At 37.3% G+C, this 20,233-nt stretch overlaps 1 protein-coding gene across 3 annotated transcripts; it reads left to right on the top strand.

Moving 5' to 3' along the window:
- The first annotated feature begins 9,962 nt into the window (after nucleotides 1–9,962).
- GPR85 (G protein-coupled receptor 85) lies at nucleotides 9,963–14,504 on the top strand. 3 transcript variants are annotated; one of them, XM_019925174.3, is made up of 3 exons: nucleotides 9,963–10,451; nucleotides 10,620–10,732; nucleotides 11,837–14,504. In XM_019925174.3, exon 3 carries the CDS (start codon nucleotides 12,007–12,009, stop codon nucleotides 13,117–13,119), a length of 1,113 nt encoding a protein of 370 aa, XP_019780733.1. In that variant the 5' UTR covers nucleotides 9,963–10,451; nucleotides 10,620–10,732; nucleotides 11,837–12,006; the 3' UTR covers nucleotides 13,120–14,504. The 3 variants fall into 3 exon arrangements, with proteins under 3 accessions (XP_019780733.1, XP_004330025.1, XP_033719056.1); XM_004329977.4 differs by having other exon boundaries at nucleotides 10,617–10,732; XM_033863165.2 differs by lacking the exon at nucleotides 9,963–10,451 and having other exon boundaries at nucleotides 10,463–10,732.
- Nucleotides 14,505–20,233: the final 5,729 nt, after the last annotated feature.

Here is a 20,233-nt window from a genome sequence, read left to right as displayed (position 1 = left end):
GGCTCGCTCTTTCCGTTTCATGCAACTTGGCAACAGTAAATAAACAAATAGGGTTTAACATGTGTCTCACTGGAGTGAAACCAGCTGGTTTCACCTTCAAGGTGTGGAAGATGGAATGTAGTACAGTGGATTCTGGGTATTTAGGTCCAAAGACTGGCTGTTGATAGAAACCATGCAGGAGGTCCCTCAGAGCCATAACTCACACAACAGGGCAGCAGAGGATTCACCGGGCTTCAAGTCTTGGCAACTGATTTTTCTCTTCAAGTCTGGTTACCAACATGACGTTTATGCACCTGATTAACTCTGAGTATGGGAATTCACTTCTCCGAGCTTTTTATTCTTACCTATATGTAAAGACTTTAGGCTTGATGGCTCAGGGCCGGTTTGCACACTGGAAATGTGGCTAGTCTGAATTAAGATGCCCTGTAAGTGCTGCAAAATACACACTGGATTTTGGAGACTTAGTAACAAAAAATATATAAAATATCTCTTTAATACTTTTGGATTATAATATGTTGACTTAATATTTGGGATACTATTTTGGATATACTGATTTAAACAATGTGTATTATTAAAATTAGTTTTACTTGTTTCTTTTTACTTTTTTTTAGCTACTAGGAAATTTAAAATTACGTATGTGGCTCACATTAAACACCTCTGGACTGGTTTAGATGCTAGAGTCAGATTTAGTGTAAGAAAAACCTAAATCAAGTTTATGGTTTTACCACTTCTTGAGGTAAGTCACTTAGCACAAATCTCAACTTTTCCATTGACCTTGGGCAGGTTCTTATATCATTCTGTGCTTTAAGTTTCCTCACCAGTAAAATGAATCATACAACCTGTCTTATAAAGTTTTGTGAAAATCAAGTAAGTTAATGAATGCAAAGAACAACACCTGTCACATTATAAACACCATATAACTATTCATTATTCCTATCTCTAAACTTGTCTTTTTTTATATTGAAAGGAGAATGATACTTCATAGGATGAAGTTAGAATTCAATAAAATAATGTATTATAAATCATAAAAACTAGGTAAATGTTGGTAACCGTTCAGCTCTAAAAGTCAATAAATCTGTGCAACCCTGATGGTCATTACAAAGTTTCAGTCCTCCAAGATAAACATGAGTTCAGCACTTACAGTCCTTTACCCTAGGGTATCAGTAGATTAGTCTACTGTACATATTTTTTGTATTCTATCGCAGGCTATGTTCAGAATGAGCTTTTAGTAAAAAGTCAAAAAAGCTCAGGATAGATGCCAACCTTTTCACAAAGCTGTGTATATACACATATACTGGGCATTTAACTTGCTCTCTTGCTAATTTTGATACTGCATAGTTTTTAAGTTGACTTGGGGCTCTCTAGAACATATTGTACTTAGAACTATTTGAGCATATTATAAGAAAGAGTTCAGCCATAATATATGGTACAACTCCTGAGGGGAAGGAAGAGATTATTCTTTAATTCATTTTCAAAGTACCATACGTACTTGGAGATTTAGTAGAAGAAATATATGTAAAAGAAAAAGCATTTAATTCTTAGTTATGATGATGTTTTTAACAGAAATATTTACTCAACTAATAATTACTAAATGCCTATTATTTGCCAGGTACTATTCTAGCCACCAGGGACACAAAGATGAGCAACATAGACAGAAATCTTGCACTCATAGAGCTATGCAGTATCAAAATTATTGAGAGACAAAGTTAAATATTGAGCATATGTGTATATGCCCAAGTTAGAGGGTGATGTTGGCATGTATCAATCCTGATTTTTGACTTTACTAAAACATCATTCTGAACATAGTGTGTGAGTAGAATCAAACCTTCAGTCCATCTCTTCACCAAATGTCAATGTATGTATGATCTTCTACAGCACTAGGACATCATGAAACATCAGCAAGAATCTCACCAATTCAATGCCAGATGGCACAAAAAACAAACCAATTATAGAGTGGATTATAAGCAGGCTATATACAAAAGTGCTGTCTCTGCATGATTCCTAGTTTTTCAACCAAGTGCCAAGGATTTGTGTGCTTAATTCCCATTAGAATTTACGGGAATTAACAGTGCATGAGGGTTTCCCTGGTGGCGCAGTGGTTGAGGGTCCACCTGCCGATGCAGGGGACACGGGTTCGTGCCCCGGTCCGGGAGGATCCCACATGCCGCGGAGCGGCTGGGCCCATGAGCCATGGCCGCTGAGCCTGCACGTCCAGAGCCTGTGCTCCACAACGGGTGAGGCCACAACAGTGAGAGGCCCGCGTACCGCAAAAAACAGTGCATGAATGGGTAAAAAAAAATTTTTAAGTGGAAGGTGAAATCTTGAAGAGCCCCAAGATAAAAGTGCACATTTTATATATGTTGTTGATAAGGGCCTTTTTTTTTTTTTTTTTTTTTTTTTTTTTTTTTTTTTTTTATGTAGATAATAAGGGCCTTTTAAAGATAAATTTTAGAACTGTTTAGGTTGTAAGTGGGGGCGCAGATTAAGCATGTGCTGACTTAACAGAGGCTGGCTTAACAGAGGCTGAATGTTGAAAAGGCTGCATGGTGTAGTGGAAAACATTCCCTGGTCTTATGTACAGACAAACTGGCTTTTAGTCCCTGCCTCAAGAACTTACAAGCTTCTTGGTACAGAAGGACCAATGTACGTGGAACTGTTTTATATAATGCTAAGCAATAAATACACCTGGACCTGCACACAGTATATATACCTGAACCAGTGAATACCTAATGAATAGAGAATTTTAAATTTTAAATGATGGATTTGTTGTTTTTAATTAACTGACCGATTTGCTATGAAAGAAACTCAAGAGATCCATGGTTCCACTGGAAGAAACCTGATAGTAAAGACCTGGAAGCTTAAAAAGACTCCTGATTGTTAAAGAATTTAATACAAATAGAATAAAAGGACAGCAGTCCTGGAGCTACACCACAACCCCATAGTGACTGAAGGAGACACTACACCAACTAAAACTGTCAGAAATTTCCACACTAAGAATTCTCACAGGAGGACAGATTATTTACCTGGACCTAACACAGGTCTGTATCTCTTAGACAACTGCTTGCCCAAACAACTAACAACTACAATCGTAGCTCTACTCTACAGTTTTAATTGGGATCAAGTGATATGAAATCCACAGTCAAAAAATATTTCAAATATTGGAACTCTTGGCATGGAACCATTTCCATTTCCACCTTGTTAAGCCTGCCCACCTCTCTACAGCACAGTGACATTCAAGGAGATGGTGGGTAACAGTTAGCAGTACAGACTATAGAGTTTAGAGGTATAAGGCATTTGGTATTTTGAATCTCTATAAACAAGACTCACATTTTTCATAATACATGCAAGCAACAGTATTCCTCATACCCCATGGAAATGATTAATGACCCATTAACGATAGCTGTGCCAGAAAAAAACTGCTATAAATCACATACCAACTGTCAATACCATGCCATGATTCTAGATCAGATAAAGGAGAAAGATAATCTCAAACAAATTCTATATGGTGAAATTGTATACACCCACTCTCAGTCATTACCACCTTCTGAAAGTGAGCTATCATCCTATTTCAAGTTGTTGGAAGCATTTTTCTATGCCCTCCTTGTTCCAGGATTACAAACTCTATCATCAGCTCTGGGCTTTGTTCAATCTAAGAGGACTTAAAGAATGATTTAGCTTTTTTTATTGTATTCAATTAATGAGATGAATCAGCACTATTTTATAGAAGAACCTCTTATATTCAGCTCTAATTTATGCCTGGTAAAGGAGGGAAAGGAATATCTTCTAAAAAGAAGACAAAGTGTAAGAAAAGATAATCCTGATTTTCACCTAAGAGTAATATCACCTTTGTGAAGTCTTTTTCCAAGTAGGTAAATGGCCAGATTCTGTTTCAACCCTTTTCCTGTCTGTTCTATAATTATGAAAATCCATTTGCAAAATTAAAGAGTATTCATCATTTAAAATTTTCTTTTTATATTATCAAGTTTTCACTTCTGTATTGGTAAATCAGATTTAAATTTGTTTTCAGGACACACCACCCTTTTGGATGTTAAAAAAGTAATGATCAGGGCTTCCCTGGTGGCGCAGTGGTTGAGAGTCCGCCTGCAGATGCAGGGGACATGGGTTCGTGCACCGGTCCGGGAAGATCCCATGTGCCATGAAGCGGCTGGGCCCGTGACCCATGGCCGTTGAGCCTGCGCGTCCGGAGGCTGTGGTCCGCAACGGGAGAGGCCACAACAGTGAGAGGCCCACGTACCGCAAAAAAAGTAATGATCGTAAGTCCAAGGCCAGATAAAAGCTGAGATATTCTGTCATGTATGTGAGCACCAGGTTAGGAGCTCAAAGCATAAATTTCTGCTCTTGGCTCATAATCTGCATGACAGACACTGTTATTAAAAAATGGTTTGAAATTATTAAGTAGTAAGGCAAATAAGGAATCATGTAAATGCTAATGTAATAAGGCTAAGAAGCAAACAAAACTTGCCCAAATCCAGAGTAAATCCTTGGCCAAGAAAACTTTCTGCCCATAATACAAATAATTATCCCAGCCTTATTAAATTAAGAAAACATAGAGTTCAGCTGGAGCCTGTGTCACTGTTTTTTTTCTTCTTTTTCTTTCGTGTCCTCCTCACAGTGCCTAGCACAGCACCCTTTATGTAGTAGGTTCATACTCACCCATTCAACAAAAAGGGTGGAGTGCCCTCTATGTGCTGGATCTGGGCACCAGGGAAGAAAAGGGCAAAATAAGATACTGTCTGAACTCTCATAGGGTTCCTATTCTGATGGAGACTGACATTTATAGAAGGAATGAAATAATGTTGTGCCAGGACTTATGTCCTTTCCGATGTAAAATTAGGCAGATATCACACTTTTATTTTTCCCAAATGTTAACCACGTTAAAGTAGTAACCATGTTTATGAAGTATGGGAATTTTGTGTTTGTCCTTGTTTTATAGAATTATTACTCTGTAAAGAGAAAATTATAAAGTTTTAAAAATTAGGAGAAATGAAAGTGAAAGGGCTAACCAGAAAATCAGAATGCAGGACTGGACAGTTACTACGGGAAGCTCTTAAATTAGAGTCTAAGGTTCTTTACTTTCAGCCATGTTTTAATAATGCCCATTTATCAAAAAGCTAAACACCACAAAAGCTTAAATAACCATAATCCACTCATATTATCATATAACTGGTGCTTATAATAATGGCCTTAACTCACTGTATTACTGAGGTAACCCTGAATAATCAAAGAAAAAAATGTCTTAGACTTCTTGAGTTTTTAAAATTATATTGCATTTTTATTCTGTGAAAATTTATAATCCATATAAGATATGTATGACTCTCCATTAACCTGAATATTAAATTAAATTTCCCAATTCTTAATTATTTTACCAACACTTGCTTTTCCTCCCTACCTCGCTCCAACACACACACACACACACCCCCCTACACCCACAGGCCACACTCACTCAAACTATACCACATAGGTCACTTTTCTCTTTTTCATGGTTGAGACTAACTTTATCTTTAAAAAAAAGACAAAAAAGAATGAGACAACTTAGAATATTTTAATAGACCAAGGGCTTTTGATCAAATCTCTAAAGTTTTACCAGGCATGGTAGGGAAACTTGCATTTGCTCTCATTCACAGCATCACATTTAAACAGTGCGTAATAGAAGAAGAGTTTTAAAGACTTCCAGAAGAAGAAGGCATGCTATATTTATTTAAATAACTAACACTGTTCACAAAACATCAAGAGAATTCATTGAAACCTTCATCACTAACAGTGCTGTCATTAATAGCAAAATAGTTTCTGAACCTGACCTTATAAGCCTTTAAGCCTATGCCCCTCACTTGTTAATCCCTTTCAGTGTGACTTGCTCTTCTGAAACTGCTCTCTCCAAGGCTGCTAATGATTTCCTCACCACCAGATTCAATCATATCTTCTAATCCTTCATCCTTTTAAACCTCCTAGATACAATTTATACTGACGACCACTCCTCCCTTGAAATTCTCTCCTCCCTCAAGGTCTATGACACGGATGTTTCTTCCTTTGTTCTAGCTGTGGTTCTTACATGTTCCATCTTGTTTCGTAAATATAGACATTATCTTAGCTTTGCAGTTTGTTCAGAAAGAGAAGGATGGGCCTGTTTATTTATTTAACCTCAACCTTACCTCTCAACAGTCTCTCCCTTGGCAATGTCATCCAACAGTTAACCTATTTCCACCATCACCTACCTATAAGTACTTCCTGAATTTGGGGTCTTCACTTCCAACTGCATATAAAACATCAGCATTTAAATGTTCCACCAGCATTTCATATTCAATCTGTCTAAAATTAACTCATTATCTTCCTTACAAACCAGCTCCCCCTTTTTTAACTTTTGCTACCTCTAGTTAATGGCATCTCCTATCTCCCAGTTAGTTATCCAAGCTCCAAACCTTAGAGTCAATTCTTACTCCTCAATCTCCTTTGCTTCCCTTATCTAATCACTTGATTAAAAAACAAACAAAAAAACACAGCTTCTACCCTCTCTTACCAATCAGATCTATCGCTTTGTTTCTGTTCATTCCACCCCCTCAACTTCTACCAGTTCAGGCTTTTCCTACATTGATGCAACTGCCTGTACACTGATCCTATGTCTTGATTTTTCATTTCTTGCAAGATCTAGCACAGTGATTCCTAGAGAGTAACCTCAACAAATGTTTGTTAAATGAATTAAATAAAGGAACAAGTTTTAAAGTTTTCAGAGAGAAGGAAATTGTGAACAATAAAGATCAGAAAAGGTAAATTGCTAAGTTTTAAAAGCCTGGATCTTAAAATGAGAAGGAAGGTCTTAGAGATGCTAGCTTTAAATTTTTAAATGTATTATATTTACACATCGGAACCTGTTTTGTGACAGAGTAAAGAGAAAAATCTGACAAATGAACTTTTAGTATTTTGGAAAGAAACATGCCATATTCTTAATCTTTTAAAAACTCATTAAAATTCTGAAGAAATCTCACTGTTTGAGGTGTTCACACTTATGGTTATTCCAAACTCCAGAGGCATGATTTTTTAAATCCAGTGGCAGTTTTTTAGGTATAGTATATTCTTTCACCATTCTGTTCCTCAAGCATGAGTACAAAGCCCCCTAGAAACTTTCAGTTACTTAGATGTCCCTGTGAAAAAGGTCATTTTTTGCCACAGACTAGCAGGTGAAAACCATTTTCAAAATATAAATGCATACTCTCCCTTTCTGTTGGTCACTTATTCTAGGTTAGTGATTTTTTTTTTAATAATCTATTAGAAAATGTTTCTGCGCAAAAGTCCCTGGTGAGAGCCATTCTTACCAAGATCCAGAAATTTTATGGAAGCTTCTTTTTCATATATAACTTTAGACTTTACTAAGAGTTGGGACTATCAAAGATACATATTTTTAAAGGTTTAATGACAGGCGTTAAGTGGGAGAGATAGTACTTTAAATGAATGGTCACAAAATCTTTAGAACGCTTATCCTAGTCTATCATTCTCTGCATTTGTGAAGGATTGTTTACTTCCTGACACATTTTCACATAATGCATAGAACAAAAATACTGCATTTGTCCATCATGAGACTGTGAATTTGGCAAAAATCGGACATGTCCAATTAATTTTGAAAAGAAGATAATTGCTGCTTGAAATAAAAACTGTATATATTACAAGAACCAAATTAAGCAGATTACATCAGTCTTCCTAATCCACTGATCAATACAGTAAATGTAATATGACGAGAGTTTGAAAACCGTTACACTTCTTCAAACTTTTAGAATCCTTCAAACCCAGGGTATATAGTATTTTGTTGTTTGCTTTGTCTCTTTACTCTCAACCTGAAAATCAATTTTTCTAGGTTTGGTGATATAAGGAATCAAAAAGAAATTAGCTATGATCAAATAAGGTTATGATCTGAACAACTGAAGTGATAATTTTATATTTGAGAATCTGTAGATGATATGAAGCTTTTGTCCATTAACGTATTAAATATATTTTTAAAAATCTCTGTTGATGAAAGATGCAGGCTTCCATGTTTTCTCCAGTAGAGTTAATGAACTAAATGGAAAATATCTCACTAATTTCTTAAACCCCCTTGTGAGGCAAGAAAATGACATTCTCATCTAACAGCTGTAAAAACCGAAGAACTAATAGATGTAACTGCACTCAACTGCAAAGGAAAATAATAGCTCTAATATACCGTGAGTTGTGGATATGAAAGAATATTGCATACACATAACCCCTCCCTCATTTTTAAGGAATCAATCTTGGATCTTGGCCCTATACCTTTTGGCAGAGTAAATTATTGCCTCAAGGGCAGGCTGTGCAGTCATCCTTTTAATTTACTTTTAAATAGCTCTTCCCTAATCCATACCACCTAAGATTGGGCCAATCATGAATTTTCAGCAAACTTAAGTCACTTATTCTATAGATTTTTTAACTAGAAATTTTTCTAGTTAAAATTTTTTTTTAGGTTTACATTTTCTAGATTTTTCTCCCTCAATTCAGGAGATAATAACTCTTTGGAAAGTACATTGGGACACTAATTGGGAAGTAAAAAGGAACAAACTGAATTGATTTGTAGTTTCATAGAAATGAATTTGACATTTCACTTACAAGTTGCAAACCCACGTATAGTTTTGAACACTTCTGAATTTATTTGTTTTGCAAAAAAGTGGAATGTTTCACTAGAATCGAAATGCCCTCAAGTTATTTCCAGTACTGCTGTAGAATTGATTTTTCTAGGTTAAGGGAACGCCAAAGTGAAGAGATACTTCTTTTTTTTTTTAATCATTATCTATTTTTCTTAACTGGGTTTAGGACATCCCAAAACAAATCAGGAAAATGTAACTTCATTTCAGTATTACCAACATAGGGCATTTTGTAATGACTGTAACATGACTGTGACATTATGACAGTGAAGTATTCATTTTTAATCTTTTTAAGCTTTAAACAGAGAAAGCTTTTCCTCGGTATGTCCAATAGAAATACAATATGTAAATTAATCCATATTATCTGTATGCTGATTGGCTTGAGTTCCCCCGAATGTCACAATCTCACCACCCAGCAATGAGGTATTTTACTGCTGTCTGGAGATCAAATTATTGCTGTAGAGAAGATCTTTATTTTTTCTGTTTCATTAACAGATTATTATAAAGCAATAAGCATGCAGGAGGAGAATCAGACGTTTTACCTTGGGAATTAATGAAAGCATTTCTGCTCGTTTTTTGGAGGTGGAGTTGTCGTTTAAAATCTTATACCACCCCCACAAACAAAATTCTTACGAAATGGTAAAATAAGGAAATCCATGATTCCAGAGACATCCCTAAGCACCCAGGTGTCAGGCTATGTACTGTCGTGTGATATCACCGGACCTTTTGGACGGGTATAAGTTTTATGAATCGTTATATTCCTAGTATTTTTCTTCCTTAACAACAAAGGGGGGAAGGAAACTCACATACATACAACTGCTGTGACATTACAATCTACTGGTCAGCTTTACTTGCAAGAAGCAAAAGAAAGGCTATTGCTTGGTGGGGTGGAATGCAAGGAGCAGTCATTTAAAATTTGTGTAAGCCTCGTTCTATAGTCATATTCGTTAAAGTAGAATGGACATAAATCATTTTGCAGCTTTCCTCTGAACTTAGTTTCTTCCTACTTAACGCATATCTGCGTGCACTGGAGAACAGAAGAAGACTAACAAAGGGCTGCCCTAACCTGCCTTCCCTTCTTCCCCATTGACAAGATTTTTCCTGACTATGCCTTTTTTCTTTTTAAAAAAAAATTTTTTTTTCTTTTCCTTTCTTTTTCCTTTCTCCCCTCCCCTCCACTCTCCCCCACACCAAGCTAACCTGCAAATGCAGTCAGCTGGGGAAATCATTAAAGAAGAAAGCTGAAAGAAGCTCCCAATGCTTTGGACCGCCCTAAAAGAGCATGGAGGAAAATGGGGAAAGCGAGGGTTCCCGGAAGCTGAGGTGGAGGCGGGCACCCCGGGCTCCGGGGTGCGCTGCCCTAAGGGAAGAGGGTGGGCCTGAGGTCCTGAACGAGCCTTTCCAAACCCCACTCCCAATGCAGGGAGGGAAAAGTTCAGAAGCAGCCGCAAGGGGACACAGGCCAATTTTGCCAGTTCAACAGGACAGGACATTCAATAAACCCAGCCCGCTCTGGAAAAGGGTCGGGGCTCCTGTTGGCTCCACAGAGTCTGAGGTAGCCCCCTGCCGCCGCCCTTGCCACCGCTGCCGCCGCCGCCGCCGCTGCCCCTGCGTTACTGGGGGAGACGGTGCCGCTGCGACAGGGGAGGACGCGGCTGGAGCTCAAGGAGGCTCCAGCGCGCAGGCGCCGCCGAGCCCTGCCTGGATGTTCAGTCAAGGCACTAAGGCAAAAAAAAAATCAGCAGTTTATAGAAAGAAGAAGCTATAGTCTGTCGGGATATCCAACACCAACAGGTAGGAGGATATACTCTCGGTTAAGTTTGGGGGGAGGGGGCACACTGTTGATGAAACTGCAGGTTCACCGGGAAAGAGCCCTCCTTGAGTTTTTTTTGTTTGTTTGTTTTTTTTTTTTGACAATAAACTGCATAATGGAAGTACATTCAGACAATGCATCTTCAGTAGGGCTTACTGAGAGCTCCATTTCTGGAAAGCGTTGCAAGACTGAGGAATATCAGACTGCGAATCACCGGGAACAGTTCCCTTGCAGCACAGAAGCAATCTCTCCCCATCTTCGCGTATGTAATGCATGTCTCTCTCCCCCTCCCCCTCCTCCACCCCCCCATTATAAATCCAGGGGTGGCGGATTTCAGGTTTCGTAATGTTGCATGATGCGATCGGTATTTACCCGGGGATGTACCGGTGGGGAAATTAAAATCATCGAACGCAGTGTTGCCTGGGCTTCTATCAGCATATTCCGGGCAAGTGAGAAGTGGCAAAGGAAACATGCTTGGTGGGAATAACAGAGAAAGCCGATTTCCCTGGTGGGGCTCCCCAACACCTAGGAGACAATGTGCATTTTGTTTTAAAATGAAGCCACTTGCGATTTGCAACGAAGATAATCAGTGTAAATGGGAAAAGCTTAATTGCCCAAGAAATACAGGTTCATGTTAAATTCATTTGAATTCAGGCAGCCCCGGTCTACAAATGTAAGTGCATTATTCCTCTGGGTGTTTCCCTGACCAATATTTACATTAACCATTTTTAATAATCATGTGGGTTTAAAAGAGAAAAGATTTGCCAAAAATGGGGGGGGGGAGGGAAAGACAAAAGATTAAATCACATCAAATCCTGGGACAAGTTCCTATTAATTTAGAAGTCTAATGTTGAAATCATGCTTTAAGATGAATCAACAAATATTCCTCTTATAATATGCAGCATGAATAGTGGCACTTGAGTCAAAAGACATATATTTTGGAAGGGTTCTTTGGATCCATATCAGCAGAGAAGCTGCAGGGAAAACACTGACAGATACTAACAGACCTCAGATAAATGTGGGTTGTCTCTTCTCTGTCTCCTATTAGCAATCTTGTAGATTCCATTGCAACACTAGTGATTAACTCCAGGACTGGCATATTTTACAATTGGGGAACATTTTATTCCTTCTCTCCTAAAGGTGCCCAATCAAATGTATGTTCTTTTAAATAGAGACATTTTAAAATTCATCTAGCTCAGAAAACTGAACAAGCCAATTCTCTGAAATCTCAAGCAAAAATACTAAGGCAAATAATATTCAAAATTAAAACTTTATTTGCTTCCCCATAAATGAACAGCTTTATGTTAGCACTGCCTGACATCATTGCTTGTTAACTTTAGAACTGATAGCTCTTTTTTTTTTCCAGATATTCTGATGGCAAATCAAATGGAAGAAAAGAGGAAGCATGACTGCAGATCGGATCAGTTCTCTTTGTGGATTACATTTTCAGTAAAATGCATGGATATATCTTTTCCTTGTTCTTATATCTAGATCATGAGACTTGACTGAGGCTGTATCTTTATCCTCCATCCATCTATGGCGAACTATAGCCATGCAGCTGACAACATTTTGCAAAATCTCTCTCCTCTAACAGCCTTTCTGAAACTGACTTCCTTGGGTTTCATAATAGGAGTCAGCGTGGTGGGCAACCTTCTGATCTCCATTTTGCTAGTGAAAGATAAGACCTTGCATAGAGCACCTTACTACTTCCTGTTGGATCTCTGCTGTTCAGATATCCTCAGATCTGCAATTTGTTTCCCATTTGTATTCAACTCTGTCAAAAATGGCTCTACCTGGACTTATGGGACTCTGACTTGCAAAGTGATTGCCTTTCTGGGGGTTTTGTCCTGTTTCCACACTGCTTTCATGCTCTTCTGTATCAGTGTCACCAGATACTTAGCTATTGCCCATCACCGCTTCTATACAAAGAGGCTGACCTTTTGGACGTGTCTGGCTGTGATCTGCATGGTGTGGACTCTGTCTGTGGCCATGGCATTCCCCCCAGTTCTGGATGTGGGCACTTACTCATTCATTAGGGAAGAAGATCAATGTACCTTCCAACACCGCTCCTTCAGGGCTAATGATTCCTTAGGATTTATGCTGCTCCTTGCCCTCATCCTCCTAGCTACACAGCTTGTCTACCTCAAGCTGATATTTTTTGTCCACGACCGAAGGAAAATGAAGCCAGTCCAGTTTGTAGCAGCAGTCAGCCAGAACTGGACTTTTCATGGCCCTGGAGCCAGTGGCCAGGCAGCTGCCAATTGGCTAGCAGGATTTGGAAGGGGTCCCACACCACCCACCTTGCTGGGCATCAGGCAAAATGCAAACACCACGAGCAGAAGAAGGCTATTGGTCTTAGATGAGTTCAAAATGGAGAAAAGAATCAGCAGAATGTTCTATATAATGACTTTTCTCTTCTTAACCTTGTGGGGCCCCTACCTGGTGGCCTGTTACTGGAGAGTTTTTGCAAGAGGGCCTGTAGTACCAGGGGGATTTCTAACAGCTGCTGTCTGGATGAGTTTTGCCCAAGCAGGAATCAATCCTTTTGTCTGCATTTTCTCCAACAGGGAGCTGAGGCGCTGTTTCAGCACAACCCTTCTTTACTGCAGAAAATCCAGGTTACCAAGGGAACCTTACTGTGTTATATGAAGGAGCATCTGTACATCTTTAGCCTTGTGAAACACTAACCTTCTCTGCTAAGCAATTGTGGCCTGTAGCCATTTCTTGAGAAGAAAATCAAGAATGGGATCAGCAGTTATAAGGATTTGGGCAACATTCTGCAGTCTTTGCAATAGTTCACCTATAATCCTATTTTAAATCTCAGAGTGATCCTGCTGACTGCCGGCGAAGGTTTGTAATTAAGAAAGGACTGAACCACTGCCCTAAGTTTCTTTATGTGGTTGAAAACTAGATAATGAAAGTAGCAGGTGCTAAGTATCAGTGCTAAACGCTGTGTATATCACTACTTACGAAAAAACATCAAAAAAAAACCAATTAGCATTGGACATCTTAATAAATTAAGTTGACATGAGGTAAATGTGTTGATAAAAACTAATTTTAGAAGTTTGAAGACTTTAAAACATTTCATACTATTATTGTTTTGCAAGGACTAAAATATTTGGGGACTTAAAGTACTGTAATTCACTAAAGACATGCCATGAATTATTGGATTACCACACTTTTAAAAAATCGCCTTGTAAGTTTTGGGGAGCATTCCAAAGCAGTATATTGGTTCCAATTAGAGTTTACTTTTTTTGTATTAATACATTACTGTTTCTAAATACCACTTTCCTTACCTACTAGTGAAATTGCTAGCATCGAACTGTATTATGTGGTTTTTGTTGATTTGGTATAAAGTTTTTCCAATTCATCTATATTTTACAAATACTAGATACTGGTCTGGGAGGCAACATTAATGGTACCAACCGGTCACAACTGAGCAGTTCTAATAATGCAGAATAAACACATGTTGCCTTAAAGGATTATCTAGTATCTTTCATCTTATTTAGCATTGGAGCAAACTGGAGTCATGGGAAATTGAATCAGTAACTGGTCATGGTCATGCAACTGGAAGTGCATGGACGATCATTTAATACTCTTTCCTTTTTCCTCACATGGTTTGAAAATTAAGGTGCACATCACTGGGATAATGAGATTTTCTTCTGAGTTGTGCTACCCATTCTAGTGTGTTCTAAGAAGGAGGCAGTTGATGTGTGTTTATATTTTAAGTCAGCTGTCAAGGGGAGACCACAGCCTTAGTATGACATCCTGCACAATTTGTAAAGCCTTTATTCTACCGAAGGCACAGTCTTGTTTATACTTTCTGCACATTCAGTGTATTGGTCGTTTAAATTATTTCAGTTCTAACTTGTGAAAGCTTATAATATGATTTCTAGTATTTCAGAAATACATTAGAGTCTGTGAGTCTCATTCTTCAAGATACAGATGTGTGAATTTCAATATAAAGTTGCATTTGCCAAAATTTACTTGTGTAGCCTGTTACTTTTCTTGGAATAAATTTTACATTTTTGGCAGTTAATTTTTTTTTTAATTGGGAGGCAAGCACAAAATAGGAAGACTAGCTTTATTATGGTTTTGTTTCTTTATTTTTGTAGCTACTATATTCTGGAACTGAAAATGCATGAATGATGGGGAACCTAAAGCTGATAAACTGACAAATAATATTATCTGCAAAAGCATTATTTGGTAGCTTTTGTCGTATTTATCCTATTTATTCTTACAAAGCCAGTAATATTTAAAGATGTAAACCTGCTTAGTTGGTTGGTTCAGAATTTTAATATAAACATCACATTTTATTTTGGGCCATGGTAGAAATTTTGGATTCTAAATACATAACTTGTAAGAAGAATGGTTTACAATTACATTATGACAAAACCAGAAAAGTTGTTATTGTTTTTGTTTGTTGTTCATTGTTTTTGTTTGTTTGGGGGTTTTATTTTTATTTGGTACTTGAAAATTAAGATTAGGAATCTAATGGAACAGAACTCTTTATCGCTACAGTGTTTCTGTAAAGAAAACATCAATATAAATATAAGTAAGGAAAAATAAATCATTGAAATATTTCAATGATATATGCAACAATTCAGTTTTGCTCATATAAGGACAGCTCAAGCCATGATTTAGTGAGCACTCTATTTGAACTCATTTTTACTTTATATCAAAGTTGATTGGATCTGAGACAAAATTTAATGTACAACAGTGAACTGAATCTAGCAATAAAGACCCCTTTTGGTACTAAAATCATTATCTAAAATACAATTAAGGAAATGCTATCAAAAGGTATTGGGATAACATTATGTTTCCAACTCAAAAAGTTTACAGTAGAGACATAATTACCATGACTATATTTATAAAGAGCTTCGCTTAGAGGTTCAAATATCACCAGCAATCAGTAGAAAATTCAACAATGATCTTGAGGCCAGAGAGACCAGGTTTTATTAACACTGGCCTCCATTATATACACAAAAACCTGGCATGGATTAAGACTAGGAGACTGGGAAGTCAAGAGCAACAACCAAGTGAGATTGCCTGATTCTACCTAGCTATTTGGAACAACATATTCCAACAGCTTTGATAAGTGATCAACCCCAGTGATCAGTGAATAATACTGAACTGTGGTGACTCTCATTTAAGCCTACTCTTGACTAACTTGGCATTTCAGGTCAAGGGGCAAGCAGTGGGTGAGATACATCCCCAGTTAATCAATGCTATTTGTAAGTCAATAAGTAATGGTAGCAATCATAAAATAAAAGTCTGCTTCAGTGACTCAAGGACCAAATCACATTATCTATTTTGGCACCCATTCCAATATTCAATATTGAAAAACTGTTGCAACTAATTCAATTTGAAAATGTTACTAATCTTCAACCCATAAAAATACATTCCCACTGGGGAGTCCAACTTCCCTGTGAGAAAAACCCTTTATCAGTAATAATGTGTCCCTCTAGGACTAATTACATCTGAGTTGAACAGGCTTTAGATTGTTTTCCTTAATAGTGGTAATGTGTTTGCATGGATGTGTCTATAATCTCATCTGGTTCCTTTTGTGCACAGTGGATTTATTTGTGAGATGCCTGGCTGGAGCTAGGCATTAAGTCTGTGACTGTGAAACCCTATGCAGATATTAACTGAGGCAGAAGGAGGTGAGTAACTGGCTCAGTTTCCCGTGGAGGCTCCATTTAAATAATACAAAATTAACCATAGTGATTAGATTTTAAAATTATTTGTGGGACAACCTATTGACTGAATTATCTTCTCAAATGTTAGCTGGTTGGGTTTCAACACCAGCATTTTTCATAGAGGTTAATAACTGATTTGTCTTTACATGGTTATGGCCCCTTATCCATTTGCCTCTACATCCATGAATACTAACTGAAATGCTTATTTATTCATTCATTCAACAAATATGTGTTGGTCACTGAGCTTGGTGCTGAAAGCACAGTAGAAAACAGGCAGAACAGAATTAAATATGTAGTAGCAACAAGTTACAAGTGTTACAATAGTAAATGTTTCTAAAATGGACTTGATATTAATGACCATAAATGGACTCTCTTCCATTTTCCCTTCATGCCTTACCCCCTATCTTTCCCAGTATTCCCTGGGATCTTTTATATATCATACTCCCTCAATTCAGAGGGAGCCCCCCCATTCTGCTCACATTTCATTTAGATGAATCACCCGTGCTGTGTTTTGGAACCCTGAGTTCCCTCATTGTTAGTGGTTACACAAAGTAACAGCAAACCCTGAGTGTTAAAGTCCTCCCACTCCTGACTCTCCACTTCCATGTGGAGATACTTCAATTCCTTCAAATGACAGGGAGATGTTCTTTCTTCCATACTCATACCTTCCTGCAAGTTAGCATGAGAATGCCTGGGTAAAGTGCAATCAAAGGAAGGCACTAAGATGTCAACTCCCAGGGGGCCTCCCATGGTGCTCACAGGGTACATATCTTTTATTATGAAAGCATGCTACTCCTTCAATGTTTTTCTTATTCCTTATTAGAGATAAAACAAAACTCCCTACCCCTACCCTCATCAGCTGAAAAGTTTATTTGGCCTCCAAAATTTACTTCTATTGCAAATACAATGAAATGTACTTAAAATTATAGAGACGTATCCTTTTCAGCTAAGGCATGTAATAGCGCATTGTGTTGCAATGGGAATTACTGTAGAACAGTTGCAAACAGAACCAAAACCCTTCACTTCTGTAGATAAATTTACTTTACATTAGATAAATTTACTTTGTTCCATTCTTTATTCCACGTGTAGCATAAACTATATTGTTATTAAAACAAAGCAAAACAAAAACCCCAGCTTATATTAACTTTATCTTAAAAAGAAAATTAAAAAGATAAGACGACAAATAGCAGTGTTTCAAGTACTGGCTAAATACAAGACCGATGATTACCAGAATTATGGGTTATTTACGATTCTAGAATCACGTGAGTCTGTTTTTCTATGCAAAAATGCATCATTTTCATGTTTGTTAATAGTCTCATTAATGTTTTTAATGGAAACTGCAAGGTCTACTAAGATAATTGTTTGTTGCTGACATTTTTCTTTTGTTCTTAACTCTGGGTATGCTAGTGTTCTGTGACTTTCCTAATTCTCTCACAAACTTTTTTTATACCATATTAAAATGATAGAATTGCTCAATTTTGAGGCACAAGTTCACAGTCTATACAGTGGTTAAAACTAAGGGAGCATTTGGAAATGACTGGATTATTTTTTGCCATGAGTCGAAGCAGTCAAATAAGCTAAAGGGCTATTGAGAACTGGGGCAATGGAGAAAAGATTGTTTTGGCTAACTCATTTTGCCATTTACTGCATTGTAACAAGCTCTAAAAAATATATTTAAACCAAGAGGCTTTAACTTTATAAAAGGATTATATAAATAAGACTTTGTTTTTAAAATGGAGAAGCAGTTTTTATATCACATCCTTTTGCCAAGAGGATGATGTCTATTAACTGCTCAAACCCTTTAGATTAAAAGGCTTTTAAAGCTAGTTTTCCTCCCACCAGATTAAGCAGTTAATACAAGGGCTGGAGCCCTGAAAGGCCCCAGAGCAAAGTAAAAAAGAGTGTGTTTCCCTCTGAGTGACTGTGAAAAAAGACCTTAAAGGAGTAACAGGTGGTTTGGGGGTTGAAATTAATCACACCTGGCATTCACAGCTAGTCCCTTAGCTCCTTCTGGTGCCATAGGATCTCATCATCCTCAGAAAGACAGGTTCTCAAGCTTGGCTTAGAGGCAGAAAACAGTTCCTTTTTTCTCTTTGTGTTTGGAAAATTATAGGTTCTTGACACAGTATTAAAATTGACACTGTAATGCATGTCCTGGATTATGAAGTTTTGAACAGATAATAAAATAACATTTAACTTATATGGGTATTCGAGATCATGGGAATAATGATCAATGGGAAGTAAGTCATTTACTACAGCACAGGAAAAAGTTATTATATTATTTAGATCTTTAAAGCTGAATTGATAATTGAGCTTCAACTAGGTAAAGTTAATTAGCTGTTTCTTTTCATAGCTTTAAGAAAAAAAATTGGACTAGATGAAAGAGGAGTTTGTTCTTTTCTCTTCCATCCTAAAAGATGTTGAATTGAGAGATTTCATCTTCTCCAGGGAAAAAAAGAAATTTTGATCATTTTTAGTAAGCATTTTTACTTAAATATAATTCAACAATCATTTATTGTGTGGCTACTGCATATATCATCTTGGACAAGTTACTTAACCTTTCTATGCCTCCTCAATAAAAAAGGGATAATACAGCATACATCCTGATGTTATTGAGAGGACTCAATGAGTGCATCCTTATGAAGCCTTTAGAAGAGAGTCTAGCATCTTAAATAAATTTTAATTTTTACTGGTTCTCTCATAGTTCACCATTTAGCAGCAGAGACATGAACAAATTATGAGACAATGTGATAAGTGCTGAAAGAGAGATATGTGAGATAAGTGTAAAAGAAACACAGACAAGCAATTAACTCTGTGAAGATGGGAGAAGGAAGGTGAGAGAAAAGGTGGCAGCTGAACTCAGTCTTGAAGGATAATTTTAATTATATCTACTTGACAAAGTTAGGAAAGCCATTTCAGAGAAAGGAAATAATAAAATGAGCAAACTGTATAGAGACTTGAAAGCTCATGAAGTGTTCAACATAAGGATCCGGTACTAATCAGAGAAGTTTAATGTTGTGTGGCTGGGGCTTAGGTGCCTGGAAGGGGAGGACCAAAATGGCAGAGGGGTTAAAAAGCACAAGACATGGAAGTTTAAGTCCTTATTCTGTCCCTTACTATCTTTATGATCTTGAAAAAAGTTCATTAAACTCTTTGAGTCTCAGTTTGCTTATCTGTAAATGGGGGAGTAAGTAGCAGCAACCACTACTTTCGAAGATTAAAAATTGAGATAATAATAACTATTATTAATTAAATACTATTTGCTAAAAACTGTTCTAAACACTTTTCATATATGAACTCATCTGATTAACATAAGAAGTAGATGCTATTATTCTCCATACTTTACAAATGAAGAAACTGAAGCACAGAGAAGTTAAGTATTGGGTTGGTCAAAATTTTCATTTGGATTTTTCTATAAGATGTTCCAAAAATCCCGAACAAACTTTTTGGCCAACCCAACAGTAATAGGCAAAAGATGGATGTAAAGCACTTAGTACAGCGTGCAGCCCAGAGTGAGCATTCACTAAATATCAGCTATGCTGCCGCTGCTATTGCTATTGTTCATTTTAACAAAATAACTGAAGAAGGTTAGAGATTAATGGGAGCTGAAGTGACTGAGCAGAAACAGCTCCAAAAACAAAAGAGCTCCAGCCCTCAGTCTTCAGCTCCACCTTGCTGTTCTCCCTTTTTCCACTAAAGGAAGCAAAGAATAGTAAGTAGTCAGTTGTCTAACAGCCCTCTCCACTTTCATGTAGGATCATATTAGCACAGAAACAAGAATCCATCTGATCTTTCAAATGAATATTTAGAAGGACATTGCTCACATTACATCACTCAAATTTTGAAAGTGGACTACACAACTCATACCATGTGGAGAGTTTTACCTACATCTAGCTCATATTCTTCAGTCCTACATCAGTTTTGTCACATTTTATATAAAGTGGAGATTTTAAAGGGATGATTATAGTAAGCTGGGTAAAATCCTTTCAAGGCATCTGTTACCTAGTCTCCCTTTAAAGTTCACCTTTCAGGATCACCATTCCCAGCCACGTCCCAACTACTTA

This window comes from Tursiops truncatus, chromosome 9, assembly GCF_011762595.2.
Source record: "Tursiops truncatus isolate mTurTru1 chromosome 9, mTurTru1.mat.Y, whole genome shotgun sequence".
Lineage (NCBI taxonomy): Eukaryota > Metazoa > Chordata > Mammalia > Artiodactyla > Delphinidae > Tursiops > Tursiops truncatus.
Note: the sequence above shows the minus strand (reverse complement) of the source record. Positions and strands in the feature narration are given on the sequence as shown.

Coding starts and splice junctions, on each gene's coding strand:
- GPR85 (XM_019925174.3), top strand. CDS start 12,007: ATGGCGAACTATAGCCATGCAGCTGACAACATTTTGCAAAATCTCTCT.